Genomic DNA, 15,019 nt, shown 5'->3' with positions numbered 1-15,019 from the left:
GCTTGGCCTGCTGGCTTGGAGCAAAGGGCAGGGCAGTGCCAGGCCCCAGCTGCTCCCCAGGGCAAGAAATGTGCATGTAAGCTTTTAAATTCATTTGTTAGTGCTCATTTTGGGCTGTTTTGTCAGCAAGCCTCTGCCTTTGTGAGCCTGGTGCTGCAGTGAAGCAGTGAAGCTCCTCTGCCAAGCTTGGGGGATTTTTGGGTCTCAGGCACTGAACTCAAACGAGCTGAGCTGTGTCTGGCTGGATGTGGGGCTGCCTGTGCTGTTCCTAGGGAGGAGGCAGGTGTACCCAGAGCAGGGAAGCCACCAGTGATGGCCCTGTGTCAGTGTCACCCCTCTGGCCAAAGCTGCCCCAGCAATGGCCTGGTATGGGCCAGCCTGGCTGCTGAGGGAGGGAAACGCCCCAAACCCTCATGATGCATTTATCCCAGGTGAGTAAACCAGGCTGCTGTCAGCTCCTGGCTGGCTGAGCCCCCTGGCTGAGGGATGTGAGGCACAATGTGTCAGAGCTGGGAGCCGGGCTGGAGACTGGCTGCGGGGAGGTGAGGGTGTCTGGCAGCCCTGGGAGTGCCACACCTGGCACCTGTCCCTGTTCCCTGCTCTGTCTGCACATGCCAGCCACGGCAGAGAGCTCCCCTGGTGACACTGAGGGTGTCAGAGCTCCTGCTGACACCTGCAGGGTGTCAGAGCTCCTCAGCAGCAGCTGGCCCCTGGGCTCACATCTGGGACCTGGCTTTGGCATGAGCCCAGGGTTATGGGCAGAAATGTGCCCAGGGTGCATGGAGGTTTTGGGGAAAGCCTTCAGCCCTGTGGCAGGCACTGTCCTGCTCAGGGCAGCTGCAGTGCTCAGGACTTACTCCTTCCCTCCTGCAGCTCAGGCTTTGCCCATTTGTTGGTGACAGCGCTGGGGACAGCTGGTGGTCCTTCACAGGAGTGGACTCGCTGTGACTTTGGCAGCTCGGTTCCTGAGGGAGCTCCTTGTGCCAGCTCCCTGTGCCTGTGCTGGTGGCACCCCTGAGCTGTCAGCAGCTGAACTGAACCCGTCAGAGCAGGCTGGAACAGGTCAGGCCATGCTGAGCAGCCCCCAGCAGCACCAGGGCCCCCTGCACGCTGCAGCGCCCGCACTGAGCTCTGGATGCTCCCGGAGGCAGCCCCGCAATCAGATCCCTTCGCAGACCCATCGAGCACCACACTGACACTAAAGGACTTCAGTTCTCTTTGCAATCACTCATACAGGACGTTTATTGTTTGCCTCTTGCTGCCCAGCCTGGCTCCCGCAGCCCCGCGGGGGCAGCGCAGGGTGCGGGATCACCGGGCACCGGCCGGGCAGGGCTGGAGAATCACCGGGCAGGGCTGCGGGATCACGGGCACCGGCCGGGCAGGGCTGGAGAATCACCGGGCAGGGCTGCGGGATCACGGGCACCGGCCGGGCAGGGCTGCGGGGTCACCGGGCACCGGCCGGGCAGTGCCCTGCGGCGCTGCCGGTGTGCCAGCGGGCTCCTGGAGGCGGGCAGCGGGCACGGCTCGGCTACACCCTGCCCAGCATTGGGCACGGCCCCGCCACACTGTGCCCCGCTACACCCTGCCCAGCATGCGCGCGATCCACCAGTTGCAGGGCATGATGACCCGGCAGATGACCCTGCCGCCCTGGTAGCAGTACGGGTACGGGTAGTAGCCCAGCAGCGGCTCGCACACCCGCCGGCAGTAGCGGTGGGCACGGCGGCACTGGGCACAGCAGTAGCCCCGCTCATCCCACAGCGGGTGGAACTCCAGCCCGTTCTCCGACTGCCGGCAAGAGACGCGGTCAGAGGGGGCTGCGGGGCTGAGGCACCCGGGAGCGGGACAGGACAACCCCGGGGGAGGAGCAGGGCTCCTCGGGGACATGGGGACACCCCAGGGCATGCACAGGGCATCATCATCCCAAGGAGCGCAAGCTGGGGCACACGGTGGGCAGGGCAGCCCAGGGTGGGACTCGCTCACTCACTCACTCACTCACTCACTCACTCACTCACTCACTCACAGCAGCCCAGGGTGGGATTCTCTCACTCACGTAGTCATTGACGGGCAGATCCTCCTCGGTGAGCTGCCGTGCCCGACGCTTGGGCCCTGCCCGTGTGCTCTCCTCCAGCTCCTTGTGTTCATTCCCCTCGTCCAGCCAGCTCTGGCTGTCCATCTGCAGCTCAGGCTCTTCTTCTTCTGCCCCTTCAAGGTTGGCCAGCTCAGGAGCTACAGGGAGAGTCCAAATGTTGCTGTCAGTAACCACGGAGCAGGGGACAAATGCAGCAGCAAGAATGAATGTCTCTACCAGAATTTGGTGCCAGGGTACACAAAAAGCCCACTGCAAAGCAGTGCTCCATTGCCTCCTGCTGTCACCCAGCCTGGGCAGGGCTGAGGGAGACAATGGCCCATCCATCCCCATGCCCATGGGTGAGAGTGCCCGTCTCCTGCGTGGGGCTGCGGGTGTGCAGAAGCACATCCTCCTGCTGGGCTCTGCTGCTGAGGGGTGGATTTGTAGAGCCCCATCAGAGCAACATGATCTGGGGCAGCTCATGCCCAGCTTCAGCTCTCTTAGCTTAGGAAAGAACCACAGCAGCAATAATTTCCTCTGCTAGGGATGGTGCCAGGCAGCCTTGGGCACTGCTGTCCTGGCAAAGGCTTTGGATGCACCTTGGTGCACTCACTGAGCCAGGACACCGCTGCAGGGGGGTCCAACAGCAGGGACAAGGAAGCAGAAAGGGGACAGCACCTGGGGACACCAGCCTCCCTCTGCACCAGGGAGCTGTGGTGCCCAGCTGCCCTCCAGAGCACAGGTGAGCTGGCCTGTACCTGTGATCCATGCCATGTGCCTCCGTGGCTGCAGAGCAGAGGGAGTTTGCTCAGCAGGGACTTTTAAACTGCCTCATTGGGCTGGAAGTGGGTTAGAGAGAGCAGGTAATTACAGCAGCACATCTCAGAGGCCACAACCTCTGCGCGGGCTGTGCAGTGAGCAGCTGGAGGTGGCAACCCCGCCGTGTGATTTAGATGCAGATGTCTGCTCACACTCTGATCTTCATGTGGCGACGAGGATTTAGGCGTCCCAGTTTCCAGCAGCGCTGCTTTCTTTGCAGGTACAAGGGATTATTTTTTTTTCTCTCCCTTGTTATGAGGAGGGTGGCCACTCTGCAAAGTGCAGGGCGGCGGGGAGCTGGCAGAAACAAGTGCTTTGTGCAGAGAATCTTCAGCCCCTGCTATTACATTGGCCAGGATCTCCTGTGGAGCTCATGCCTGAGATGTACCCGAGGCTGTGAAAGTGGGCTCCCAGCATGGCACAGAGGGGGCATGGCAGAGGGCCACAGGCACGGCCCTTGGGGAGGAGATGGCTCCTTGTACCTGCTATTGGCGTGGGGTGGATCCAGAAGATGGTCACGTTTTTGCAGATGTCAAAGATTTTGGAGCTCCTCAGGAACTCCTTGTTCTGAATGGGCTTTTCCCCAGGCACCCAGACCACAGACTGCTCAAAGTAGGTGGTGGTGATTTCCTGTCCCTGGAAGAAGAGCAGGACATTACCCTGGTGTGGTGAGACACCTGCTCCCAGCACTGGCTGCTTCTCCTGCCCTTGGCTTAGAGGCACCTCTGCCCTCCCAGGGAGCAGCTGCACCTCACCTGCCTTGGCTCGTGGTGCTCACGGGATGCACATGCAATACCCCGACTGCCCTCACCACCCTGCCCTCCTCTCTTAGTTCATCACCCAAGACCCTTTTCCTGCCCAGTCCTCACTATCTGTAAGAACCTTCTGTAGCCCCCCTAATAATTTAAAACACAAGATTAAACCACCTCTGCTCTACTTTGCTCCTAGGATTTAATTCCTCTCTCCTTCTGCTGCTGATTTTTTGATCGAACACTTTAATTTACTCCTCACAGAAATTCCTTGCACGGCTGTGTTCAGTAATTTATACCACATGTCTCTGCTGTTGCATTAGTCCATGGTGTGTTTTGGCAGGCACTTAGGGAGGGAGATATATAAAGATTATGGGATGGGTCTGCGTGAGCTCCCTGCCAAGGCAACGTTCTCTGTGTTGGTGGTGGTAGCCCATAGAGCAAGCTGGCAAAAAGCGTTTTTCTCTCCAGAAGGCATCCAGAGCTGTATATCTCTTTTATAGAGTTTTTCCTTATGGCTTTGGGAAGTCACAGGAAGGAGCCAACACGAAGGAGCCAACCCAGTCTGGGTCATTTTTGGAGCCTGGTGGAAACTGCAGGGTCGGGGAGGTGCTGCCTGCAGGACCTGGCAGCGTGCAGGCTCCAGGAAGACATGACTGGAGCTTAAATCTACATTTATCTCACTGGCTTTTACATCTCAGCTCCCTACCCGGGGCAATGTTCTGCTACAGCCTGGCAAGTTATATCCCTTTTACGACGGTAGCTGGGAAGATCTATGAGCTTCTTAGGGCATAATCAAAGAATCGGTGTCTGGGAATTTGGGTCATGATTCAGGGAAATGTTTCTGCCCACGCTTCATTTCAAACACGTGTCCTGCTGGCGTTTTATCTGCAGCAGCTTCCCTGGGGGGGACTCAGTCTGCGAATGGGGAGGCGGGAAGGCTGTGCCCTGTGCCACCCCCAGGGATGGGGACAAAGGACACTGCTGTCCCTGCAGGTGCCACTGTCAGGGAGGGGTTCAGCCATGGAGCCCACACTCTTCCATGCAGCATGCAAGGCTCCTTGCAGCAGGATGCAGGGCAGTTACACGTGTCAGGAAGCAATCAGCACATCAGTGGGACAGAGGCCCATGCAGGACAAGGAAATGGCCCCAGCCTGGTGCTTCCCACCTCTCAGGTCTGCATGCCAAGGGTTTTCTCAATTTGCATTTCTTAAACGTGGCTGCTCTTTTAAATCTCTTATTTCTGCCTCATTCTCTTTGAAAACATGAGGCTCAAATGTTGGAGAAAACAATTTGATTGACTTTTTGGTGCCTGCTAATCCTGAGCTGCCTTACGACCTTTTGACTACAACAGGATTATTGTTCTTGATCTCTGGTATTGTGCTGAGAGGCTTTTGTCTGTTGCTTTCTAATCCCGTCTCTTTTCACTTGTTTTCATAAGCAATCCTCTGAAATAAGATCAGTTTATGAAGCGATCACAAGTCATTATTTCTTTATTGCACATCTCTGGGAAGGCAGCAGGAGTGGCAGCCCCGATGCCAGGGAGAGCAGAGGGTTTCACAGGGCAGAGGCAGCCCTGCTCCATTCACCTACCTCAAGCTCAGGGATCTTGGCCTCTGTTGTCTCAGGCAGGACTTTAGGCTGAGTTTTGATGAAACATTTCTGAAGTCCCACAAAGAAGATGCCGGTAATTCCCTACAGGATCGAAGCAAACACCCAAAAAGCAGTCAGGGCAGAGAGCAGGATGGATAACCCATTGGAGGCAGGGTACAGCTGGAGGAGGAAGGTTTAGTCATATTTTTCCTGTTGCTATTTTTGTGCCAGTTCCGTTCAGCAGCGCTGCTAAGATGTACTAACAGGTTCTCATAAGGGATATTGCATTTTATGGTTTGGGAGAACTGGGCTTTTTACAAATATTTTAAGGCAGGTAGTCATAAAATTTTACTCTGCTCCTCTTCTCCTGATAACTATCATGAGCTCTCATTATAATAAATAAAAATATGCAGAATAGCATCTGACCGTTATGGTTATATGAACATTCAGCCCCCAGTTCCTGCTAGGTTATTAGCTCAAAATTCTGCCATATGTCACTGCACAGGGTATTTCCCTACAAATTTTAATTAGGTTTCACAGAGAGCCTTCTTCAGTGTCATGAGGTTTTAATGCTCTCCAGACAGACAAATGCACTGGGCTCAGATAGACTGATGATCATTGCCTTCCTTTGCAAGGGTAAATCCAATAACTGGTTCTGCTTCCAAGATGTATTTCATTGGAACTGAAGCACACCACTATTAAATACAGGTGAAAGCTCATGTAGATAGCACATCTCCTTTCCTTTGAGAGCATCCCCAGTGTGTCTGGGTCTTGCTCTCCCTGATGCAGGAACAAATAGTCCTGGGACTTGCTGCAGGGGCTTCACAGTGTCCTGCAGGACCCATCAGTCCTGCTGCAGGACTGCAGGGCCTCAGGGACAAGCTGCCACACTCACGTTTTTGAAGTCATGGATCTCCAGGATCTCCTCGCTGCCATTCCCGCTGCTGAAGGTCTCTGTCCTGGCCAGGGGGTCGATCTCCATCACAATCTTCTTCTTCTCACCGTTGCTGAAGAACGTGTGCTCCATGTCATAGACCTGGAGGCCAAAGCCACACAGGGGTCTGGTTTCACAGGCTGTCCAGTGGGTGGGCAGGCTGTGCTGGGCGTGTGACCATGGCTCTGGCTGCTCCCTCAAGCCCAGCTGCGAGCCAGAGCAATCACCAGGACAGCACGAGGGGAGGCAGCTCCCAGGCAGGGCCTGGGCTGGGTGAAAGGGCAGGCTGCAGCCAGGACGAGGGGTGCAATGTGTGTCAAGCCTGGGATGAGTGTCAGACCTGGGAGGAGATGCTCCTCACACACCTGCAGCAGGAGCTCTGCCCCAGCTCAGCCTTGGCTGGTGCTGTCTGTGGCATGAGCCGGGTTACAGCCCAGGCTGGCCTGAATTCCCGAATCCACAGGTACTTTGTCCTCCTTCTGCCTGCTCTGCTTGTTGCCCCCTGCATCCCTGGCTGCTCTGCTCCATCACGGTGTCCCCGGCTCGCCTGCTGCACCGCGTCCTCCCCAGCTCACCCGCTCCATCTCTGTGCCTCCTGCTTCTCCCGAAAGGCAGAGGCAAGAGCCTCTCTCTGCCTGGAGGAGATCAAGGACTGCCTGCGGATCAAAGACCTCCTCGAGGGCTGCTGCAGCGCTGCGGGGCGTTGGCAGCCGGCTGCCCGGCGGGCGCATCCCCGGGGAGCCGCACCGGAGGCGGCGGCAGCAGCAGCAGCGCTCTCCTCTCCCGCTCCCGCTCGCACTCGGCAGCCCTCGGTCCCTGCGGATGCCTGACCCTGCCAGGATGAGGAGTGGCAGATGCTCTTTGAAGCAAAAACGATCCTGAGAAAAAACGATCCTGCTGGCCCCGGGGAGCCTCATTTCCCAGAGCGAACGGTGCCGCGGGGAAGTAAAAGGGATTCTGCAAATCTCCTCAAGCCCGCGGGGCAGGGAGCAGAGATGGAGCAGAGATGGAGCAGAGATGGAGACACAGCGATGGGAGAGCCCTGTTCATCCCAGGGCATGGCCATGAGCCAGGGCAGGAGATGGAGAAACAGTGATGGGAGAGCTCAATTCATCCCATGGCATGGCCATGAACCAGGGCAGGAGATGGAGCAGAGATGGAGACACAGCAATAGGAGAGCCCTGTTCATCCCAAGGCATGGCCATGAACCAGGGCAGGAGATGGACGCACAGTGATGGGAGAGCCCTTGTTCATCCCATGGCCATGAACCAGTCAGGAGCGTGCTGGCCCCACTGGTGAGGGGCAGAGCTCTGCCCTCAGTGCCAGCCCCCGTTCACAGTCCCTGGTGGCTGCACATCCCTCCCCTCGGGGTTCAGAGCCCCTCAGCAGTGCTCCCAGCATTGGTACCCCCTGTTTGGCCCCCACCTGGGTGCAGAACTGCCTGTGCAGATGGGAACTGATGGGAACATTCAGCCCTGCTCAGAGGTTAGAGGAGAGATGTGTGCCTTGGCAGCCATGGACATCTCCTGATGGTCTGCAGGAGGACTTGGTAAAGACATACAGCTCTCCATGGATTTCATGATGTGGTAAAACAGTCTGAAGCCTAAAATGGGTGGAAGGCCGCTGGTTTTGACTGACAAAATGCACACAGTGCCGTAAATCACTTCAAGGAGGGCAGGATCCCGGGTGGCACCTTACCTTCAAGTGCCTCTCCATTTACAGAGAATGACTTTGGCCAGCACAGCAGCCAGCTAAGCCACTTGGGCTTTGCCAGCCCTGCGCTGCTCAGAGAGCTGTGAGATGTTTTATAGGGCTAAGGATGACACTTGCTGCTGAATGGTTGAAATATGTCCCTCTGCGAGGCTGTGATGAGCCCCTCGTTAGCTGAATCATCAGCTCTGCTGGCTGGCCAGGACGCTGCTGTGCAGAGGGCAGAGCCGTGTCCAAGGCCACCCCTCAGAGGGACAACTCTTCTTTCAAGCTTTTTTCCACTCTCCAGTTACGTGAAGGAAGCTTGAAGGGTTTCATGTTCTTTAAAGAGTTTAATTTCTCTTGGCTGATATCTTTGAGCGTTACCAGCTTCCAGCCCCCTCCAGCCTGTTTGTCCTGAGGACTCCTGGGCCAGCAGGGGAAGCCACAGGGACGGGGCAGTGCTGGGCTCTGGGAGTGCCCGTGCATCTCTGCTGCAGGAGCAGCTCTGCTCTCTCCTGACCTCACACCTGCTTCCCTGCCCATCGGCTGTTGGGGAGTGCTGCATGGACTCCATCCTCCACCTGTGAGGACACCCAGGGCTCTGGATGTCCCTGCTGAGGCTGTGGCTTTGTCTCTGCTTGGAGAAAACCGCCCCTGCAGGGGTTAACAGCCTCTTCCCCTCACGGCTGGCATGACCCCTGTTTTTCTAGGAACAGTAGAGACTTTATAATCGTCTTGGCAGGATTCTGGAGGAACATATGGCTTTTATTGTCTTTCCTTTTCTTTCAGGGGGTATTTATTTCTATTTGCTGATAAGAAGATAAAGTTTCCAGCGAGCAGGGTGCTTCCTTTGCCCGGCAGGAGGGCGGCCTGGCCCGGCTGGAGCGGCTCCAGGACAGTGCAGGGAGCAGAGCGGAGATGCCAGCGTGGGAAAGAGGCTGCCTGGGCTGTCTGTGCACAGGAATTTGGAGCCAGCAAACCCCAGTGGTGATGGGGTGCAAAGCGGGGCCTCCGGGATGAGCAGGGAGATTCGAAGGAAGGGAGGATGAGGGCCAGCAGGCAGGCTGTGGGTTTCAAGGTTAAAGGGTTCCCTTGGGCTGAGGGATAAAAGGGTTCCGGCAGCAGTGCCAGGATGCCGGGCAGCAGCGGGCAGAGACGGCTGGGGAGGCACAGCCCTGCTGCCGCCCCGACAGAGCACTCACACAGCGCTGGGCTGCAGCTGGGGATAAAGGAGCCCAATCCTGTTAGCACGGGCTCCTGCAGAAGCTAATCCGTCTCACCGTCCCTCACATTGCAGACACATTAAAGTAAGAAATATAATCCATGACAATCAATCACCGCTGCGTCCTGGCTTTCTCTCCTCTTTATGCGGTGGCATAATGACTTTTCCACCGGTTTCTGGCAAGATAATTGAAATGAAATGGAAAATATTTTCTTACTTGTCATAAAATTTGCTGCCGGTGAAATAAGAGAAACTTTAACTCTTCATGGCGTAGCTCCCATCCCCTGTAATTGTCAACTGGGGAAAGAGCGCGGTGACGGGGGAGAAAACCAGCCTGCACAAAGTAAAAGCTAGTTATGAATAATACAAAGATTTTTTAAAGTCCCACGAATACCTGTGGTCTGAGAAAATGCATTTAGCGAAGTTGCCTGGGTTTTGGAGAGTTGTTAAAAGTTTCAGCGAGCCGAGGGGAGGGGGACAGCTCTGTCTGGGGCAGCGACGCTCTGAAACGCCGGATCAAAGAGTTTTTACTTACTTTTCTGGGCGCTGGGTTCCAGAGGTACCTGACACCAAAAAATATCAGGATGAGGGAGAGGAGCAGCAGGCTGAAGAGCAGTCCGCAGAGCTGGTACCTGGGGCAGCCCTTCTCCCGCGCCTTGGCCGCTTCTGCCTGCGGAAGGGAAAGCGGCGATGGCCGGGCTGTGCCGAGGGTCCCGCAGGAGGGACAGCACCCTCGGGCCGTGCGGGGACCGGGCACAGGCCGGCCGTGCACTCACGTCCAGAAAGCGGCAGCGCTCCGGGCTGCGCCCCGCCGTCCCTCCCATGGCGTGTGCGCTCCGTGTGCGAGCGGCCGGCCCGCCCGAGGGGGAGTCACCGAGCTGGGCTGCACTCGCGGGGAAGGCAGGGCCACGGGCACCCCCCGGCAGGGACAGACACCGAAAACAGCAGCTGTCCCCAGCGCTGCCGGCCCGCGGTGTGAGGGCTGTCACACGGCCGGGACCACGCTTCTGCTGTGTCTGTGATGCTGCTGCCCCAGCCTGGCCCTTGTGCCAATGGCTGGAGGTGCCCAGACTGACAGTGCCCCATGAGCTTGGGGACAGGGACACTGCTGCACTGTCCTTGAGTGTGGGGGAACAGCCCGGGAGATGCCAGTGGGGTCCCTGCATGGCAGGGGACATGGGATGGCAGGGGGACAGACATGGCAGCAGGAGACTGGCATGGCAGGGGGACACGGGATTGCAGGGGATATGGGCATGGCAGGGGACATGGCATGGCAGGGGGCACAGGATGGCAGGGGACAGACTTGGCAGGGAGACACTGGCATGGCAGGGGGACACGGGATTGCAGGGGATATGGGCATGGCAGGGGACATGGCATGGCAGGGGGCACAGGATGGCAGGGGACGTGGCATGACAGGGGACACTGGTAAAGCAGGGGCACACAGACATGGCAGGAGACAGTGTGTGCACACAGGTGAGTGTGTAATACATGCAGACAGGTGAGCAAGGTGTGCCAGGCCATGCATTGTGCCCACCTGAGCAGGGTCTGCCTGGCCATGCACTGTGCCCATGTCTGCCATGTGTGCAGCCCACGTGTGGGGTGAGCCCTCAGCTCTCCCTCTCATGCACAGCCCCACCCCAAAGTTGGCCTAGCCAGGAATTTCCTAAAGTTTTTTTCTTTTTTTTCTATATTCAAAAATTTCCATTTGTTGAAATGGTAGCGTTTCTTCATGGAAATGAACCCATCTTAAGAAAGGCTTTCAGAAATCCAGCGTGAGGTTTCTGGTCTGAACAGGATGAGGCTCCCTGGTGTAGAAGAGCTGGCATGGACTTTTTTTCCAAGCTGTTTACTCTAATAAAAACCCAAAGTGCATCATGCGCTAATTAAAATTGCACTGAAAAAAGAAAATCCACATCGAATTTTGCTCAGGATGAGAAATGGAGAAAGAAATTGCTTTTAGCAGGTCTGGCACTGGCTTTGTGAGCCCTGGGATGTTGCTGCCTGCAAGCAGGGGTAAATCCTGGAGGGACAGGAGCGGAGATGCTGAACAGCCTGGGGAGAGCACTGTGCCCATGTGTGCGTGCTGGGGGCTGCCCTGGTGTGGATCTGCTCCCTGCAAAGGGGTTTGGGCTCCCTGGCCCCACAGCAGCAGGAGCTGCTCACTCACCCCACAGCCCCTGAGCAGTGCAGGGCTGTAAAACACACTGGGGGGGTTGATATTTGAGATGGCAATAGGAGAAGGGAATCATACTGACAAGGTTATTTGGAGGAGAAAAAAATAAAACCCTTTTTAATGGAAAGCAATCGCAGGCAGCCTTTGAAAACATCTGAGGGGCTCTGGAAATCCAAATGCAGCAAATCTGTGCAGGCACCAGGCTTGTCTGTCTCCACTTCCCACCAGAAAGTTCCATCTCGGAAGCTTTTGTTATTCACTGGAAACTCAAGTATTTGAAAACATTTTCTTTTCTTGTCAAAATTAGAGTTTCAGAGGAAAACTTTGGAGCAGCTCTGCTGAAAGATGGTTCTGATTACAGGAAAGAATTACAGCAGTGCTGCTTAGCAGACATAATTGATCAGCAGATCTTCACCATATCCCCCACTCAAGGCACAGGAAACACTGCAAATACCACTCATAAACCAAATTAGGCATTATTATTTTATTACTGTTGTAAGGTAAATGTCAAGCTTTTTAATGGCAATCACTGCAACTCCATCAGGAGTCGGGCGTCTGAATTAGCTGCAAGAGGTGAGGAGCTCCCAGGGCTGGGAGTTAATAAAGCTCAATAAATGTCACAGGCCCCTTGCAGCACTGGCAGTGCTGGGCACGACTGCCCCACAGAGGGCAGGGAGCAGGATCTGAGCGCTCCACACTGCTGTTCTGCTCAGGGAGTGTTCTGAATAGCCAGCCTGGCACGGGGGGATTGGGAGCAGCAAACCCCTGTGCAACCCGTGGTGTCCCCCCATCCTGACAAGGAGACACATGGCTGGGATGCACAGAGGGACACAAACTGCAGGAGGGCACTCACAAAAATGTTGGGGTTTTTTTTCCCATTCCCTAATGCTCTGTCTCAGACTTCAGGATTTCAGAGTGAAAAAAAATAAACGGATTTTTAATGAAAAGACAATAATTTTGGGGAAAAACCTCTTAATGTCCTTAGGATGACAAGCAGGTCCTCTGTATAAAAAGCAGTTCTGATGAAGATCTCCCATCAATGCCAATGGAGAGGGAACAATTACTAATTTTCCATGAAGCTAATGAGAGCGAGTGTATATGACAGGGGAGAATTTAATCTGATGTGAACTGGGGAAGAGAAGCAATACTGATATTAATGTGTGACTAATTGATACCCAGAAGAACATTTGAAATGATTAAAAGGCATTTGATTTTTATTCAGGACAATAAGAGGCTCATTGGCTATGACTGGTGCATCCTTTCAGTTTTCTACTCTGTGTTCCAATTTGCCCAGAAAAAAATCTATCATATCTGCAGTGTGGCTTGACTGCCGCATAAAACCTCTGTGCCTGGAAATGTTACACCAAGAAATTCCTCCTGGACAGCACAAAGGATTGTGCACGCTGTGAGCGGGGGTGAGCAGCCTGGCAGAAATAAAACAGGTCCCCAAACCACTGAAAAGCAGCTCCTCAAAGCAGTGGGGCTTGGGCAGCAGCCTCCAGCTGAAAGCCCCTCGTGATTAATATCGTGCTCTTTGTTATAATGAAAAACCCATTAAGGTCAGTGGCAGCATCTCTGAGCAGCACTAAATTGGAACGATGGAGACAGTAAAGTTAAAAATGAGCCATAATATTAATGTGGATAGTGAATTAATTGGGCAATTCCATAGGTAGTAAGTAAATCATACCACTTGCTGTGGCACGTGGTGCCAGGCAGCTCTCACTGCTGGCAGTGGTGACAGCTGCTCCTGGATGGGGCAGAGGAGCAGCCCAGAGCCACAGCACCCAGGGACCTCTGTGCCCCCTCCACTGCAGCCCTCGGCCTTGTCTGCCATTGGAGATCTCTCAGTGGGGAAAATGCTCTTGCTTTGCTCTGTTTGGTGCTTCAGCCCAAAATGCTGAATGCTGGCTGACAGCTCAGCTGGAGTGTTGCAGCCCTGCTCCAAGGCGTGCTTCCCTCCATCCTCAGCTGTGCTGTCCATATCCCTTTGCTTTGGGAATGGCTGCTCCTCTCTTTGGGTGGGTCTCTCAGGAAAGGCTTCCTTAGCCCAGGAGATGTGCAGGACCACCAGACAGCCCTGGACTTTTGGTTGCTGCTTTTGTGCCTTGTGCTGGGATGCATTTGGGGCCAAGGGCAGGGATTTGTACCATGGTGCAGCATTGGCAGCACGTGGCTCAGGCTGAGAGCTCCTCTCCACTTCCAGCATTATGGACAGCAAACAGAGAAAGGGAAAATCACATATAAAAGAAATGTGCTCATTAGCCAGCACCTGATTAGCCAGGACTGTCTTCACTTCAAACCGTCCAGTTTTGGGTAACATTTGCCAGATGAGAGGACGTGTGCCTCCTCTTATCAGCCAGCCTCAGCAGAGGGTTCCAGCGAGGGAGGCTTCAGTAATTGGCCTATTCATCACTCATTGTTTATCTTAAGTTCACATCGTGGTAGGGAACTCCAGAGACATCCTTGATTCAAGTTAAGAAACTTAATCATGATGATAAAACTGCTCGGGGAGCCGGAGTTCATGTCGGAGGCGCACGTGGCCATGTGGCACTCCAGCAGCTGCTACTCACAGCAAATTACTCAAAACTGACAAAGCTCTGGGAGTGAGGAGAAAAAGATAAATTCGTGGTGGCCGTTGTGACGGAGGCGCCCAGAAAGTTATTACAGCAGGCACACGCTTGCCTTGCTCGCAGCCCATGAAAAATCCCACTCCTGCGAGCTCTGGGGACAGCTGCCTCAGCGCCGCTTGCGCAGCTCCCTCGTCAACAGAAGTTATTAACAGCGCCGGAGAATTTTATCCAAATGCCAGCTTCATCTTGATAAATAACAATTCCATGTCTCTGTTCTACCAGACGACTGCACAGTTTTACTTCAAACACTTAACTTCTCCCGAAATGCTTCCCCATGCACGAGGCTCAGCTCGGCTGTGGAGTGTGTGCTGAGCAGTTTTTATTTTCAGCGGGCTTTGAATACCTGGAATGCAAAGAGCAAACCCATAATCCTGCACCAGCGTCAGTCACTTTCCCCAGTAAAGAGCTGCTTCCTTCTGGGACAGCTAAAATGTAATTGAGAGCTCTGTGCGTGTTGGTGCCACACCGAAAAAATTAATTATATTATTAAAAATAGTTTGGGGGTTGTTGAGGAATGGTCTGCAGCTCCTCTGGGGTGTGCAGGAAAGCAGAGCAAGGAGAGGATGCCCTTGTGGGACTGCAGGTGTGGGGTGCAGGTGTGGGGCTGTGCAGGATGCAGGGATGCTCTGGGTACCAGCAATGAAATCATCAGCACCAGGGTCCCTTCTGAGGAACTGCCAGGTCAGTCTCTTCTCCCAGCCCTCTTCCACATGTAGAAGAAAAATTTTGGTGAAAGGGACTGCATTGCTCTGGGATTGTATGAGGAGAATAACCAGTGTTTTATCATTGCTTAGCAAACCTAAAGTGTTTAACGTTAACATACTGAACATTTCCTACTGAATCAGTGCAGCACCACAATGTCTCCTGAATTATTTTACTGTCACCTGCTACATGCATTAATGTTGTTTACTCTAAAGCAAGAAAAGAAAGAGTTGAGATTACTCCCACATGCTACTAATCAAGAAAGGATCCATTAAACTGAAGAATTTCAACACATTTAATTCTTTGAATGTCATTAACTCTCCCATTGATGGCTTTTACCATTAATTGCCCAGTGATGATGCAAACACCATTTTCCCTGGTCCTTTGAGACCACAGCCCAGTGCTGGGAGGGTGAATTCCCCAGCTCTCCCGGGTGC

At 54.5% G+C, this 15,019-nt stretch overlaps 1 protein-coding gene across 2 annotated transcripts; it reads right to left on the bottom strand.

Moving 5' to 3' along the window:
• Positions 1-1,235: 1,235 nt before the first annotated feature.
• TNMD (tenomodulin) lies at positions 1,236-9,907 on the bottom strand. Of its 2 annotated transcripts, XM_064712852.1 has the most exons (7): positions 9,854-9,907; positions 9,613-9,747; positions 6,125-6,265; positions 5,230-5,331; positions 3,370-3,523; positions 2,051-2,226; positions 1,236-1,785 (listed from the first exon to the last, which is right to left on the bottom strand). In XM_064712852.1, exons 1-7 carry the CDS (start codon positions 9,899-9,901, stop codon positions 1,576-1,578), a joined length of 966 nt encoding a protein of 321 aa, XP_064568922.1. In that variant the 5' UTR covers positions 9,902-9,907; the 3' UTR covers positions 1,236-1,575. The 2 variants fall into 2 exon arrangements, with proteins under 2 accessions (XP_064568922.1, XP_064568924.1); XM_064712854.1 differs by lacking the exons at positions 9,613-9,747; positions 9,854-9,907 and adding an exon at positions 6,739-6,780.
• Positions 9,908-15,019: the final 5,112 nt, after the last annotated feature.

Source organism: Zonotrichia leucophrys, chromosome 4A (genome assembly GCF_028769735.1).
Source record: "Zonotrichia leucophrys gambelii isolate GWCS_2022_RI chromosome 4A, RI_Zleu_2.0, whole genome shotgun sequence".
Taxonomy (NCBI): domain Eukaryota; kingdom Metazoa; phylum Chordata; class Aves; order Passeriformes; family Passerellidae; genus Zonotrichia; species Zonotrichia leucophrys.
This window is presented reverse-complemented; position numbering and strand designations above follow the sequence as displayed.